Consider the following 17,645-nt stretch of genomic DNA (forward strand, 5'->3'; position numbering starts at 1 on the left):
AGTGTCAGTGATGAATAATAAGTAACAGCATTCACTATTCAGTAATACAGCTAATACAATGACAAATCCCAGATTTGGTACAACACCAAGAAGAAGTTGAGGTTTGCCGTTGGTTAACTCCGATCCATGTTAGCAGCTGGAGCATGGCTCTTTAAGGATAATCTCCACTGGAGCATGCTGAGAGCTGTGCACACACACACACACACATACATACACACACTTCAGGAACAGGCAACATGCATCTGAGCACAAGATTACCTCGACTCACCCTCAGCTTCAACTTTGTCCTAACTCCTGACTTGAGGAAACTTTGACTCTGTGCTTACTTTTGCAGCAGAACTACACAAGATGATGTTACACAAAATAGGAGCCAGCCCCAGGACTGAGGCTTTAAGGCTGGAAGCTATGTCCAAGGGAGCTCAGGTGGGGCATGCACTGCAAGAGTCATTCTGCACAACACTTTTTATCAATACGTTTCGGTGACAGAGCTCCCGTCTTTTTGCTTTGACAAGTGAGCGAGAAGGGGGAGCACGCGTTGGCAACAGGGACTGTGGAAATGGGGTGTAATTCTAAAATAAACAGTGAATATTTCCTCAGAGCAACTTTTGTTTTTGACACGCTGGGTTGTGTGCTGAGCCAATTCACTGGCACAGCGTGAATTTGTCATTCATCTTTGTCACAACATAGCAGGAGTGTCAGCATCCATCTCAGTCATTGTTTAAGTTTTGGTGAGATACGAACAAACAAATGATCCTGGCAATTATCGTTCTCTGCCTACTGACAGTAGCTGTCTGGGGGAGTGTTGGGGGGGGGGCCATCCCCCACCACTGACAACAACAGCAACAATAATGCCAAGCAGACAATTCAGACCACTTATTGTGTCCCACTGGAAAACATACAGGGGACTGAACAGAGGGCTTGATTTCTGCGCCAACGTCAACACATGGATTTGGGGTTTTGAGTCTGTGTGTGTGCAGACGGGGTTCCCTCAGAGGTCCCATGGCTTTTACAGTGTCTCAATAAACCATCTGCACTTAGGGCCTTAGGAATGAGGAGCTCTTTGCTGCCTATAAAAGACGGTCCATGCCATTAAAACAGTGCTGTGCTAAGTAGGCTCAGAGTACAGGGACTGCTGGAGTGTGTGTGTGTGTGTTTGTGTGTGTGTGTGTGTGTGTGTTTGGGGGGTGAAATAGTGTCAAACTGGACCAATCAATGTGTCCTGTGTTCTGACTCATACTGCCTTTCAGACCTCTAATGTCACAAAGGTGTGGGGTGACAGGATGACGATGTGCAGGCACCTCTTTGGTTAAGTTTCCCAGAGCCGTTCGGCTTTACCGAGCTGAAGAGTTTTTTAATCCATAAATCAGTGAAATTGGGTTATGCTCCACATTCACATATTGAAAACTAGTGTATTTATAGTGAGATGAAATGTGCGTAAGGCTCAGGCTGCTCTCAGGCTGCAGAAACTTCAAAGTTGACATCAATGGTAGACGCATATATCATGCTCAAATCTGTTTTCAATACTGATGTGTTATAGAATGAATTCACAGTGAATCAATCACTCTGAATGTGTGAATGCTTGTAAACTGAATTTGTGAACTGCAACAGTGAAAGCTAAAGTCAGGCCTTGCTTTAGGGTGCAAGAGTATAAATCTGCAAGAAAATAGATTCACTCTCTTAAAGCCACATCTTTTTTATGTTAAACACATGTATTCAGAATCACATATACTTAAAGGTATACTATGCAGGAATTGTACATAACAAAAGTGAAAGCAAACCCCAGCTCTGTCCGCTTAGCGCTTTATTTCGCTATTGTTGTGTTTTTTTGACACTGTGTCCGTGATTTTTTTGTAGCTTCCTCTTAGATTAAGTGCTGCTTACGGTCTGGCACCTGGTTGCTACCTTTTCATAAAGTCCTCACCTTACCTGCCTGCTGTGGAGGTTCACATTCAGGAGCCTCCTGAACACAGCAAAATGAGGAAAATAAGAACTGGAGACCATCTTGTGGTGGGATCAATCCAGCAGTGAAACAGCGATCTGCAGCTTATTGGCAGAAATTAAATATATATAATAAGTATGTTTTCTTTTGTGTTTAATCGCCTGAAAATAAGAATCGCCTTGTTTTCGTTACATTAGAGTGAGCCATTTATATCTACATAGGAAGTGGGTCCTCTTCCATGTTGCACTACTATGTCTCTACAGTAGCCCAGAACGGACAAACCAAACACCGGTTCTAGATAAGGCTTTTCGTGTATTAGTTAGCAGCCTAATGCTAGTATTGGAAGGTCACTGATTTTTAATGTAAAACTGCCTCATTCATAACCTCTGAGGATAATTTGGCTCCCAGTGAAAACCTCCTGAATGTCTGGATCTTAAATTATCAGGGTGATCAGACATTTGCAGGTGCTGGGCTATAGCGGGTGGTCTTTGACATGCCAAACAGCGACGGAAAAAACACTGATTTGTAACATGAAATTTCTTTATTCAGTTTTTTGTTTACCGGTTTTAATCACCTGGTCCCTTTAATTTTATAGAAGGAGAGACCTGTGCGGTTAATTCGACTCCCGGTTAAAAAAAACTCCTGAACAATGTACACTGAAGGAATTTTAAGCGGGAGTTCACCCTTGGCACATGGGAGAAGTTTCAGTTGGTTGTAATCTGCAATGCTCACTGCTAGATGCCGCTAAATCCTACATACTGCTCTTTTAGATGGGGCGGACAATAGCCCCTTTCCTACTTCCTAGCCTGCTACTTCCTGCACCCTTGCTCGGACCACACCCACCTTCAAACTCCGCCTTTGTTTTGATCTTAACTACGCACCTTACTGCTCCTTGAACAGTTGCGACCCTATCACGCTGACAAAATCTGTGCAAAGACAGACATAAGAACACTTGGCAAAATATTCAAAATGGTTTCCACAGTAGTTCCTGCTACAGTGAGGTGCCACCAGGACCAGATTTTGCCATGATGACAAACACACAGACTCACAAAGTGAATCAATACAGGCAGAGGACAGAGTTTCTGCACATAAATACACCACCTCACACTTCTAGTGGGTAATAAGGGGTGATTGAGAGGGAATGCTTTTGTCTAAACATAATTTGTTTATTTATGGGAAAATCCTGCATAGTATACCTTTAACATTACTACGTTTTAGTCAGTAGTGAAACTCTGCATATAATGCTAAAATGTAACTGTATAGATAGCAGTAATAAACACTCTATGGTTTAAGAAGTCCTATCCGTCACTCCCTACAATCAGCAGCAAACCCAGCAATAAAAACAGAAGGTACTGCTCACTCAACAGTGATTATAGTGCGGTGTTGTGGTTTTTGGGTTGGTTTTATTTCTTTACCTGAATGAGACAGCAAATGCATCCGTAGACGGAGACTGTCCAGGAAGCTCTTTCCACACAGCTCACAGCCGTAGGTCTTCATTCCACTGTGCATCTTCCTGTTGACATAAAGCAAAACAAACATTTTAGTGTCTGGACTCAAAGCTTAATGTGCTCGATGTTTGTGTCCCTAACAAAATGTTTCTTTTTTTTTTACAGCTCTTTCAGCTCTGACTTTCAGCAGAGAAAAGATTTGGCCTTTTGCAATTTGAGAAAATGTCACACTCCATCAGTCATAACATCAGCACATAACAATAACCATCAGCGTAACAAGCCGTCCAACTACAACACATTTTTTTTCTTTCTGCAGGGAGCACCAGACCATGACTTGGTGCTGTAAATCACAAGATGCTATTCAAGCAAAGGCATTATCAGCTACCTACATCTCAAGTGCTACAGATGGATAAGGAGCTATAAAGTGAAATAGAATGATTTATTCAGGCAAGCACATAAGACAGCTACTTAGTGTTATGAACCATTTATGGGCCACTTTTTGACTGCTGCTCTCCAACCTATAAGGTGATGTGTGGCTTAAAGCAAAATCTGATCCGCAATGAATTGTCTTTTTACCAAATAGACAGTCATTAGGCTGTAACATAGTTTAAGCGCGCAAGGTCAGACAAGACTAAGGTTCAATATTTGATTATGTGGTAAAGGCCTCGAAGGTTAGGTAACTAAATAACATCTGACAACAGAAAGTCTAGCCCCACGACTCTCTCTGTTACGAAATCCTCAAAGACCCCACGGCTCAGTACAAAGCATATTATTCTTGAGAGATATCTGAAAGTGCTCTAAAGCAATTAAGGTGACACGAATTGCCAAACAACTGCCACAGTGCCTTAAGCCTCCCGAGAACTTCAAATACCTCGCCTTGAGTGAGGTTCACAAAGGCACACACCCACGATTGTAATGATTGTTTGTCAAGTTGGTGCTGTTTCAGATTTGGCACACTTGATCTTCCAAATCTGTTGCTCTTTCTCACAGCGAGGCTCCAAAAACAAGAGTTTCCGTTTTGATAGTAACGCTGCGGTCAGGTTGAATCAAGATGGGGATAAACACCACCCTTTAAGCTAATGAGAAGGCTAGGGTTTGATAAGCAAGTCTCAAGATTTGAACACATCAATGCAAAGCTGAAAAAAACACAGGCGCAGGAAAAGTGCAGGATTCTATACTCAGGTGAGTGTGTGCTTCTGGCAGGCAAAAACAAGACAACGTCAAACAGAAGGATTTCATAGTCTCCGTCGACGAGTCAGGTGGTGCAGAGTGATCAGCCAAGTGCATTCTTGGGGAAACAATGCCCTTGATAAGAGATCTGCTCAACTTGGGCGAGATGACAGCCATCCATCTTAGCGTCTCTCAACAAAGCCGCAGAGGAGGAGGTGGTGCCACTCTCCCAAAACATGACTGATTGATGTCAGATGTCGAATGCAAATTGATTTACAGCTCTCTTTTGTGCCTCGAGAGGGGTAGGGAGAGACGGAGCAGAGAAGAGACCGAGACACACACACACACACACACAGATTATAGCGGGTCTTGTGGCAATGGCTACAGGAGTTATTAAGCAATGAAGTCTGGTATGGCTTCAGTGGCTATTAATTGCTGCAAAACATCCTTGAAACCTGACAGGAAGAGAGGTAAAAAAAAACCTGAGATATGAAGAGAAAAAACACAGCAGGGTTGAAAAAGTCATGATGGCCGTTGTAGTGGTTCGAATTTGTGGAGAGACCCTGGAAACTAAAGGCAGAATGACAGCCCCTTGGCAAGCAGTGAGTGATTAAAAGGCCCTATAAATGCCAAATGCCCCCAGAAGGGAAAGAAGGACACTTGAAAAGCCAAAAAGGGAGAGGAAGTGACACAGAGAGACGAAATGACACAAGTGAGAGAGGAAAGGATACTGTTACACTGTTAGATTTCGATCTGTGACCGTACATTCAGTCCAGGAGTATTATCATGATGTAATGTACTTGAATAAAAGATTTCCATTTCCTGTTTTGTCCCAGAATGCTCTTCCACAGCCAGACAAGGAATCTGGATGTACTGCATTCAATCAAAAGCAGACAGAACAATACAGCATCAAAGTGTGATCAGACTGCTGTTGGTTAAACACATAGTTGGACAAATCAATAGCAGTTGCCTTACAGCTGCACTGCATTGTGGGTCTATTAAGGCAACTGCCGATGGACAAACTGCCGTCTCTCCCACGCCTGGTGCAATGTCATTTTTGACAAGTCATCCACACGAATGACAGAAACAAACAAAATGGACAAAGGAATGGAGCCAGATTTTTTTCCTTTAAGGATCACAGGTGATGTACTCACACACTTTCATCCTGATAAGGAGAAAACACACGCAAGCGGTGAACCACAACACAACACACAGAGAGCACAAAGCCTTTCAAAGGCCTTTTGTGTCCCTCCTCAATCTGACCATTGTGCCCCCCAGACAGAGCACTGATAAGGTATGGGTGGACTTATTAAGGCCACTAGAAGTGGAAGCAATGCCATGTATTTTCACCGTGTTGATGAGCATAGTGCAGTGTGTATGTCCGCAGCTGAGAGTGTGTTAAATTTAACTGCAATAGCTAGCACTACCCACTGAAACAGCACATTACTTGATGTTCAACAGAATGGTACCAGCACCTGTTCCAGCAATTCAGTCTGTTAAAGAAAAGGTTTAGGACTAAGCCCGTCCTGTTGAAACACTAATGACGCACTTCATTTTGGCCTTTAAAGGTCTGATTGTGTAGGATTTAGGGGAATATTTTAGCAGAAACAGAATATCATATTCAGAAACTGTTTTCATTAGTGTGCAATCACCTGAAACCAGTAATCATTGTGTTTTCGCTAAATTGAAATGAGCCGTTTATACATCCATATTGAGTGGGTTTGCTCCATTTAGTCAGCCATGTCGTTTCTACAGTAGCCCAGAATGGACAAACCAAACTCTGGCTCTAGATAAGGCCATTCGCATTTCCTTCCTGATACTGATTCCAATACTTGAACAAGCCAATACTGAGTACCAACACTATTAAAACAAAAAAAGAACAGCATCCGAATCCTCTATAGATGTGAAATGTTTACCGTTATCGTTATATTGCATGGCTCATATTAAACCCTAAACTGGAGGGTCTTTGCAGTTTAAAATATTGCCTAAGTGCTGACATTTTGCTCCCAGCTATCGGAATCAATTCTTCTTCGCTACTCAAAAACAGTAGCTTCCAGTGGCTGCACGGCACAACAACTCGTGTAGGCTGCTGTTTCAGAGAAGGGAATACAAAGTGATCTCCAGGAAAACTGTGGTTTTATCTGGGAGTGAAACTACTTGAATGTTTATTAATTAATTACACGGTATTGGGCCAGTGTGCAGACTTGCTTGCAGATACCTAATACAGCATTTTTGGCAGTATCTGAGGCATTTCCGATACTAGTATCACTATCAGATCAACTAAACTACACACTTGGCTCATAGGAAAAGTTTCACTTGGTTGCAGTCTGCAACCTCGCTGCTAGATGGCACTAAATCCTACACAGTAGACCTTGAACTGTGTTTCGTCAATATCGTATGAAGCTTATTTTCTCAGGTATGTGCAGGTTTGAAGTGAAATTTCTTTATGGAAAATAATGAAATAATATGGAAATAACATTTTTTGCAGTAGCATAAAGTAGTTTGAAAGAGGGCAAAACCCAGAAAGCCAAAACGGCTTAGCCCAGCAATGGCATGTATCCGGCATTCTTGGCTTCCAGATTCATTCTGGTCTCGTGATGAATAATCGACCAAAGTCAAATTAAGTGCAATGCTCCAATGGACCAATCTTAATTCCCGCACCCCTAAGTTATCGTTGCTAAATCGGACAAACTTGACAAAAAGAAACATGGCGATGGCAGTTCTGTTTAGCCAGGGTGCTGCAGTGTTCGACAGTTTCTCAACATTTGGTAATATAGCTTCTGAATGTGGCTCCTATAAGGTTAAACCAAAAATCAGTTCAAAAAACCTACTGACTTTGAGACAAGTGAACGAGGAGTGCAAAAATGCCAACTTTTTTTTCTGGGTTCTAGGTCTCATTCCCGGGGCACTCTGTTCTGGCTGGTGACAATGGCTAAAAGCAAGTGCAGATAATAGAGATGATTTTCTGCCCAAATCAGCCAACAAGGGCCCACATTTGAGTCCGTCATCTGGTCTAATAACAGAGAGCAAGTGACCCCGTCGTTTATGAATCCAAGCTATTTGTAGACTGAGAAAGGTGTGCACACACAGCTACAAAATATATTAGAATAATATGCATCATTAGGCAGCAGTCAGCATTTGAGGTGTATTCTGTACACTTCAAAATGCTTTGTGTGCTTAAGCAGAGCTAATAATACACTGTAATTCAGCTTCGACAAGATTTAATGATATGTAAAAGGATACTAAAATATATTGTCCCAGCTCAGTGATTTAGCTTGGATAGACCTCTACATACACACACACACACACACACACACACACACACACACACACTCCCTCACTCACTCTCTCTCTCTCTCTCTCTCAAATCCCATCGTAACTGTCTGCTTTCATGTTGTGCTTCTGAAATAGATGATGAGAGGTGTGTGTGTGTGGTGGGTGGGAGCTCAGGGAGGGAGGGAGGGTGATTTGAAACAGACTGACTGCAGCCATTAAGGAAGTTCACATAAAACTCTCTCAGGCCATTTACTCAGTTAATAATCGACTTTGTCCAACAGTCACTTTTGACAACGGCAATAAATTTTAAATTTATGTCAACAAAACATATGCTGATCACCTCGTGTGGTGTGCTTCCTCGTAAAAGATCCAGCCCAACCAAGGGCTGTCTGAACGCGAGTGTGTGTGTTTGAAATGTGAGCCGATTACAGGCCTGGGTTATTGAGCCGTAACAGCTTGCCTCGTGTAATTCAGAACTTTTTTTCCCATTTTGCCGCTGGACTTGGCTGGCCATATATCATAACTAGCACTGCATTCGGAGAAATAAAGACCCAAGCTTCCCACCTGCTCTTCTACTTGTAATCTAACACCGTTAAAAAAGTCAAAATAAGGTGATCTATTGACACTGAAACAAATAAAATAACTCAAAGACCTCCACGGTTCCTCAATGGCTTTGAGTCATCCACATTTCATATTATTGGGCTTTAACAGAGACTGCTGATCTGCTGCCAAACTATCCTCTTCAGCTCACATCACCATTTTATATCACCAAACTATTTGACAGAGAGGAAAAGCCAAGCACAGTCGAGCTTGATGACTTGCACTTATCTCTCATTGCTTGCCTAAAATCTATTTCTCCCTCAGCAGCCTTGAGTGTTGTTCTCTGTCCTCATCTATCCTTTCATCTTTTATTTTTCCATTTTTTTCCTCCATCCTCCGTTTGTGAAGGGAGCTATAAAACAACCTGAAACAATGTTCGTAAATAAAGGCTTTGGAGAGAGAGGAATAGGGAGGTTAAGATGGAAAGAAGAAACACTAAAAGATAAAGGGAGGCAATTGATAAGAGGTGGTAAAGTGAAGAAGAGCTGCGTGGTGTGGGGTGTGCAAGACTGTTTGTTCATTAGTTCTGTCGGTCGGAAGAAAAAGAACTGATAATTGGGGGAAGGAGGGCTGCTGATTGCTGAATAGAGCTCGGACTTAAGTAGCGGAGGCATGGTGAGCATCTGAGACGTTTGGTGACGATGAAAAGAGTTGTCACTTGGAATCCTGTTTATATTTCACTTTAGCTATTAGCTTAGCATAAAAACTGTTTCTCTCCAAAATGGATCCTGTGTCTTTTCCCAGGAGACAAAACAGAGCAAAAAGGAGAGTGAATATTGGGCGAACATTCATCAGATGCACAGTGGTGCAGTGATAAGCATTTTCGCCCCACACCAAGAGAGCTCCAGGTTGGAATTTGGGGTGGGGTGTCAGCCCAGTGTCAGCCGGCAAATGTGACAGAATAAACGGTGAACAATATGCACCAAAGATAACAACATAAACTGCTCAATTTTCAAAGGAAACACTAAAATAGCGCAGCAGCATTTTCCAACACGACTCACCCCCGACAATGCAAAACGGCACTGTGAGGGGCAGACAGAGGGAGCTACGGAAACCCAGGAGGTACAGAAGAGGTGATTGATTAATGATTAATTAAGGGACTAAATTCAACCACTTTGCCCCTTGCGGCTTACTCTGAGTATGCGCTGTTTAACAAAAGTGGAGTCGGACACGCCCTAAATGCACTTTAGACCACGAGCTATGGATCGATCAAATAGGGCCATGTGAGTTCAGTTTTTCTATTAATACAACTTTAAAATCTAACAAACACAATCAATGTCTTTCCACTGATGGTCAACATTACGCAGGGTACCTTTAACTCTATGCGCTGGTGTGGTTCAGAGATGGAACAACTTTTATTTAAGCTGATGAGCTGCAATTATTTTTAAATGCCAAAGAGTGGCTGAGGAAATTTCAAAGGGCTTTTCAAAACATATCAAAAATATGGGTGAGTTGAAAACATGTCCATGAGGTTATAATTAGCTAAAAGGGATAAAATACTACATTCATGGTGAACTTTGATCTTTTTATATGAATTCTTCGAAACAAAAAATATGAGTCACAAAGAAAACTGGCCACAGAACAGGCAACAAGAGGTCAAATTGGACCTCCTAACATTTGGTTTTGTCCCATGCTGTCGATTCTAATTTCACCTATTAGGTAGCAGGCTTGTTGGCACAGATGTCTCAGGTTAAATTTTCCATTGAGGTTTTAGACCATGCACCAAAGTGCTATTGATGAATCATGTCTTTGTCATTCTGCTCGGTCATCTTTCAACGATATAATCAGTGACTGAAGTAGAAATATTGCTAGCTGTGAGACATTGTGCAGATGAAATTACCAGATCAAAAGCAGGAAAAAATATATAATTTTACAGGTTTGGGAGACTTCCTTCAAGTGTACTGGTGCATTATAAGCCATGTTAAGTGTATGTGTTTGCTGCAAGCTATTATTAAACTATGGTAATGTGCTATTACTGCTGATTTTATTTATATATTTCAACCGATTGTAATTGTCATTCACCCAAGTGCTCAGCTAACTAGGCTATGTTAATGCAGCTGTCAACACTGTGGCTCTTGATGAGCACCAGGTGCAAACACACTACACTAAATTTATACAGTAGAGCTGATTATTTACAAACTGTACTACTTATATATTATCTGTAATTAATAATGTATGTGAGTCCAATAAATATTCAACATACAGATGGAGCAACAACCGCCTAGCATAAACACAAAGACAGGAGCTGGCAACAATCACCCAGCATAATTGCAAGGCAGAAACAGAGCATGTAACGTGACGTTAATAGCAAACACAGGTCAATAAGCGTTGCACTGCAAACACAGGTCAATAAAAAGACGAGTTTAAAAAATTATCCATGGTATAAGTGGGATAATGCACTCTGGAAGTGAAAGTGGTACCAATGGGATATCCATTTGGGGATAAAAGCACAGGGTGGAAAAGGACCATTGCCGCACACACAACTCCCTGTCATGGCGAACAAAGGCAAAATGATGCACGAGGCGATTCAGTGACACTTTGGTGGCTGATCCTAATGTGGCCATAAGTGGCGCAGTGTGCCGCCACCACCTCTTACGTTGGTTTTTCTGACAGAGAGCGACGGAGGAGGAGGAGGAGTGAGGGACTTTTTTCAACATGAATTTCCAGTCCATTAGGGGGCTGACCATGTCACACGGACAAACATGGCGGGAGAAGTAAGAGGGTGAGAGGGGAATAGTGATGGTAGCGTTCAATGAAACAAAAAGGATCATCAGTAGGAAAATGAAAAATATAAAGATGTCACTAAATAACAGCCCATCTGTAGAGGTAGAAAACACAATGATAGGAAAATCATGGCACCTCATCTATTTGCTGAAGTCTTCCAAAGCTCAGCGACACACACACACACACACATATCGTCTAGCGAGGCACCATGTGTGGTTCTTAACGTTTACATGGGTCCATTTTGTGGCAGTCTGGAGAGGCAGGTGAAAAAAAACCCCTCTCTGTCATTTTATCCCTGCTTTTAAGCCTCCCCAATTCCATTGCCCTCCCACCCCCACCCCACCCCTCTGTCTTTGCTCAATCAAAATGTATCAGGCAGGCTGGCGTAACACCGGTCGGCGTGGGCTGTTTATCCTGAGTCCTCCTGCACATATCAATGACTTGGCCCCCGTTGTCCCCCGGCGGGGAGACGTTCATATAAATTCAAGCCACACACGCAAACGCCGAGGCACTCGTGTTGAGCATAGATGAGTAGCAGGGCAAGAGGAAAAGAGGAGAGACAGAAGGATGGGGAGGGAGAGCGCAACTGCCTTTCATCCACACTGTGTTATTTATAATATCACAGACACTGCCAACCCCAAATTTGCCCTGAGGTCGTCTCAGGAGGAAAAAAAAAGCTTCATCACGTTAAAAAAATTAACAGCAGTAAACATGTTTCCTTGCTTGAATGACACAGTCCCTGTCTCAGCCAATAGGGAGCACATATGTCAACTGTAATTGCCTCTGGTGGTGGCGAGATACGTCAGTTCTCTCAACTTTTGTCAGAATCTGATCAGTGCAATCTTGATAATGAGTGCAATTTTGACAGCTGGCTGAAAGTAGTTAGATTAATGATATCTGCAAGTTTCATTAAAATCTAATCAGTCATGTCTCAGTTAGCCCATGAGAAGAGTCCTAACCTACAGTACTAATTAATGTATTGCACAAACTCCTAATGGCGTTACATGCAGCTTCAAGGTTGCGGCATTTTGTAACTCTAAACAATCCTTCTGCTGTCACCAACGTTTCCTTTCCCAGCCCGTTCACACCTTGCAGGAAAACTCAGCACGCTGACTAAAAAATAATGATTTTAATTCAAAGTTTAGGTGACTAGATCTTCAACAGACAAAATGTAAGGTGGACAGTGTGCAGAGAGGTTTTCTGCAAGTTGTGTTCTGCTCGTCCTTCTCCTACACACCAGTATTTTTGTTCCTTCTCATTCTGACGTTGTCAAATACACTGACACTTGTTGTTGCGCCGGATATTGACTCATCAGTGGACTGAACAGAGATGATGTGTTGAATACAGTCATGTGGCTAATAACCTGCTTATATATCTGGAGAAAATCATCTCAAGCTCAATTCATATGTGGCACTTCTCCCAAACAGGCATCTTTATTTTTTTAACCAGTCCTGTAACGTTATCCCCACCACTCACAGTCGCCATATTTCTTAGCTGAGCTGCCTGTTCCATCAGTAATGACTGGCCTCTGGTGGTGAGTGCTGTGCACTACAATTTTTTGCCCCAATATAGCATCTCTGTATAAGGCGTCAGATGTCAACGCCAAAAGCCACCTTTTGCGGTGGTATGATAGGCCACCAGGTTGCATCAGTTTGTAACACTGCCGGACGGAATCTCTCGCAGTGATTTGATGCATCGCCATAATGTAATAAAATATATAATAATATAAATGACTGTGATAACTTTATTCTTACAGGATATCTCATGCAAAGATGTAGCCCACAGTGCTTAACAAGGCAAAATCTAACGTAAATAATCAGTAACAATTAAAAAAGAAGAAAAATTTATAATGTAGCTTCAGCCATCAGTGAGAGAAAAACAAAATCAATAAAACAATGAAACTTCAAAAATGATGACAGTAAAATTAACCCAAATTGAAAACCAAATTCAAGAGATCTTTAGGTCCTTAATTTATTTTCAAAAAATTCGAAGGAGTTTGCTGTTCCAAAATTTAACGAGAGGAGGACCATAAGAAACAGAAAGCGGCTCCACCAGATTTCTTGTGGGAGACTTTAGGAGCTTAGCGGAAGATTTGACGGTTCTTGTTGGGACATAAAATGAAAAGCAATTGCTGGTATATGAAGGTGCAAGATTATGCAAGGTTTATAGATAAGTAAAAGCACTTAAAATCAATTTTAAAAGATACAGGTACCCAGTGCAGTGATGCGAGCTGATGTCATGTCATGTCATGTCATGTCATGTCAGTTTGAGTCAAATTCTTACTGCAGCTTTCTGAATCAAGTCATTTTTAGGGAAACCACTGAAAAGAGATTTCCAATGATTTAAATGGCTTGTAATAGGAGCATGTTTCAGCGCTTCATGTTGAGTTAAAAATGTTTGAATTTTGGCAATGTTCCTCAGATGAAAAAATTATGTTTTAGCAAAATGACTAATGTAATTACGATCAGAATCTAAAATCACTCCCAGATTTGTAACGTGTGTTTAAATCTGTCTGGACAGGCTAGATCCTGTCAGACAGAACCAAACCCCAACCGAGACTCATGAAAGGACATTTTTAAGTATTCCCATACTATCACTCCCCGAAAGCCCGTGGCCCTCGGAGCACTCTTTTCAGAGCCCTGCATTTTAACCTAATCATGTGCTTTTGTTGATGTCCCAGCATTAGTTGTGGCATCCAGAAACATTATCAGCAGATGCAGGACGATACCTAGCACGTAATCTGTAGACGTGAAAGTCCACTGACAAAGCGGCAATACATGACGACTTGGGATAAGAACTCGTTGTCCTTCTCCTTGCTACTTGTTTTAAACAACACAAAGACGGATGTGATCTGAGACACAGATTCCAACCTGAGTAAGCCACTATCAGGCTGAAATAATGCAGCTATAGAGCCATATACTGGGTAAAGTTTGCATTATTCAATATAACCATGGAATAATAAGATTCCCTTTACAAGCTGAAAACGCCTGTGTGTTCTCAAGGCCTCTCAACACCTTTCAGACAGGGAAGACAACAATCTGCTGGCTCCATTCATTTATGGCTTTTTGTCAGTGAGGCATAAGTGTCCGTTACATAAATGTTCCTTCTGGTTGTATTCAGACATGACAGGGCTAAAAAAGCCACAAGGCTTTCATGAAGTGGCAGTGCCGGAGGACAGCGGTGAACGTAATGATATGAGGAAAGAAAAGCGTTGTCAGGCTGCATCAGCGAGGGATTTTAAGAACTTATTTTGCTGCTGAAGCCTTAATTAATGACCATAGTGAGTGAGAGGGACGCTGCTCACCCCTCTTCTCACAGTGAATCCCCTAATAAATGTTGTCATCGTCATTTATTAGATAAGAAGTTCTGCTGCCTTTTTAATAAAAGCCCGACAGAGCACGAGAGAGAATGACAAGATATTATGTTGGTACTTTCAGTTTTTCCTTTCTTGCTCATAAGTTGTACGTGAAGCACTTTGTTCGGTATTCATACAGATTTTTTTTTTTTTTAACCTTTTTTTTTTCTTGCATGCTCCACGAGGAAAAGAACCTTGACTGATCTGACATGAGAAGAATCTCCTCAAAATAGAGTTTCATGGTTTTATTTTCTCTCTGCATAAGATATGACAACTGAGCGAGAACCTCAAGTTAACAATAATGTATCTCTGAGATGTGTTCCTATAAGGTCAAGAATACAGCTCCAGAAGCTCCGACTCTTCTTCAGGCTTATTGTAAGTTTAATTAACTCTTGGTATTAATTAAATAATGTGAGCTTTTGCTTTTGTGTCACCACTTTGTCACAAATGAAAAAAAAAGTTATATTTGCACTAATTATATCTACCTGTTTCATCCACTGATTTTCCTCTTTGTTGCAGAGAGCTGTCACACACCATGAAACTGAGTGAAAATTAGTGGACGCAACACCACCCAAGCATGATTGCTACCTAAACACATACGGTTAGAAGAGCCTGGCTTCACAGGTAATAGAGGGGGAATAATCCAAGGAACTTCTAATTGTGCTTCCTGGGCAGTAAGACACTATTTCTAGCTAATCCCAGTTAGATACCCGGATTCCCCCAAAGCTTAGAAGGTAGGATTCACTCTCTAATACCCTCAGTGTTACTCAGGAAGCCATTTCAACCTCTCTCCTACAGTTCCACTCAATGTTGAAGTGCTTTCCTCCTTTTTGACAAATTCCTTTTATTCAGTAAGAGGTGACAGTGGAGAGAGAATATGACCCAGAGGTTGCAGTTCAAATCCCCAGACTGGCAGGAGCAAATTTTGCTGGAGAAAAAAATATCAAAGACCCCCTTGGCAAAACACAGAAAGCCCAAATACTAAGGGTGTTGTATTCGAACATGCCAGCTTCCTACTAGAGAACAAATCATTCAAAGAGAGCAGCTCCTGTAGGTGAGTGAACTGAACTGGATCACAAGATTGAACAAACTGGGAAAAGAACACAAAAACAGTTCACTGCTGCTGCTGCTGCTGCTGCTGCTGGAGGAGTGTCAAGTAAGTCATCAGCCACCTAACTTGCAAAACATACTGGTGAAACCTAGATTTGTTCTCTCATAGAGAACTGAGATACAAGAAAGTCTGAGAATTCGAATAATGGATACACAACCTTGACCTTGAAAACACTGAAGAACAAAGCACCAGATGATGTGACATGAAGTTACGTTGCTTTAAATAACTCAACGTTAGGCTTGAGCGGTATCAGGGTATTAGGATACACCGGGATATGTAGGAATCCCCAAGGTATCATTTTCAATACTGTCAAAAATACCAACACGTTCTCATCCCAAGTTGTCACATATCGAATATTACATACTAGGTATCTAAAATGGGGGATGGAAAACAGTTATGTTCGAATTAAGTCTGATGTAGCGCACCTTTCTCTATGGTAATATCCACACTCGGGATTGGAAAGGTGGTAATGCATTTACAAGCTGCCAGAAAACGTAGAAGAAGAAGAATGGGAGACGCAAGTTCGTAGTTTTCACCAAAGTCCATACATTTAATGGAAACACAGCATTCTTATTTCTTTTAATGCGCATTTCCCAATGATTCGAATCACTTTTGGATGGAAACATAGCTAGTGACACTTTCACTAGAAGCTCAACTTTACATTTTATCAATATATACCGTCATATACTGTATATCCCCATAAAATGTCAGAAAGGTATGAAAAAATGGATACCATTCAAGCCTACTCAATGCTTACTTTTGGTTTCACACAGGACACAAACAGCAGTGTCCTGAGTCAAAGTCCTGTTTTGTTTGACCAACCCATCCACCTCGACCACCTCCCTACACATCCTTAATGCTCTTTATCCTACGTCACATGACCACCTTTGCTCCTGACAGCCTGTGGTGCACAGATCATGTGATCACAGCCTCCTGGCACACAGTTACATGGGTTACATATAAATTATAGCGCATTACTTTTCATAGGTGTAAGTCGACCAGTTAAATGTGTAGTGTACTGGCCGGCACACAGGTGTGAGTGTGTATATGCGCAGCTCCCTGCAGTTTTCCCCCAGGTCATTACTATAAATGACAGTGTGCTCTTAGTCAACCAGCCTGGTTAAATAAGGATTAGAGGGATAAGGAGAAAATAACTCCACACTTTTGAGGGCAGCAAATGGTGTTTGCAAAGTCTGCAAACCAAAAGTAGAAGCTCAGCTTTGCCTGCAAATAATTTGACATCCCCAGTTCCCCCCTTGTGTGATAACTCTTTTTTCTCATTTTAACTAGACCTAAAGACACTTTCACTGAAGTGTTGGAACGGTGGGAACAAAGACTAAGGAGAGCGTGTAAGATCACACGTATAAAGTATTTCTGTTAAAGCCCATCTCTGAGACAAACACCAGCCCTGCTGCTCCCTCTTCCCCCTGCCTCTCTTTTGGTTTGTGCATCAAAAGATCCTGCCATCTGAAAATAGCACGTCAACATTTCTGTTTCGTCTTGTTGTTTCTTTCTATTTTTTTTTTATTCTCGACAATGTTGCCAGTTTGCTAGATTCCTGTTTTTCCTCTGCTCCTGCTTTCTTGATCTGTGAGAGGTTACATCGCATCGAGTGAGACGTTTGGCTCATGCGTGTGTGTGCACCTCTGTATGTGTGTGTGTGTGTGTGTGTGTGTGTGTGTGTGCAGCAGCAGAGCTTTGGTGGTCTATAAAAAGCAGCCAGACGAAGTCTTCCCTCTCTCCTCATGCATTATGCATTGGCATCACCTTCCATCAAGTGACAGAAAAACCTCAAAGATGTCTAACTTTAGCTTCCATTCTGAAAGCCAAACAGAGGAGGAGATGTGTTATTTTGACTGCCACAGTCGAGCTAAGCACCTGTTACATCAATAAAAGCTGCATTTCGCAACAAGAACGACGACAACAACAACCTGTGTGATGGCACAGCACTCACAAAAACAGCGGTTAAATGCAGATAGTAGCGGGAAGTGCTTGAGTGAGGAAAGAGTTCACATTAGATTA

The 17,645-nt window shown here is 41.8% G+C and overlaps 1 protein-coding gene across 3 annotated transcripts in view; it reads right to left on the reverse strand.

The window, feature by feature from the left end:
- The window catches only part of zbtb16a (zinc finger and BTB domain containing 16a), a 218,597-nt gene that overhangs the window by 140,391 nt on the left and 60,561 nt on the right, over positions 1 to 17,645 (reverse strand). For all 3 annotated transcript variants that reach the window (XM_049593061.1, XM_049593059.1, XM_049593060.1), the window contains exon 3: positions 3,355 to 3,452. In XM_049593061.1, the coding sequence (XP_049449018.1) occupies positions 3,355 to 3,452 (98 nt within the window). The remainder of the gene's footprint in view (positions 1 to 3,354; positions 3,453 to 17,645) is intronic.

Source organism: Epinephelus fuscoguttatus, linkage group LG12, assembly GCF_011397635.1.
Source record: "Epinephelus fuscoguttatus linkage group LG12, E.fuscoguttatus.final_Chr_v1".
Lineage (NCBI taxonomy): Eukaryota > Metazoa > Chordata > Actinopteri > Perciformes > Serranidae > Epinephelus > Epinephelus fuscoguttatus.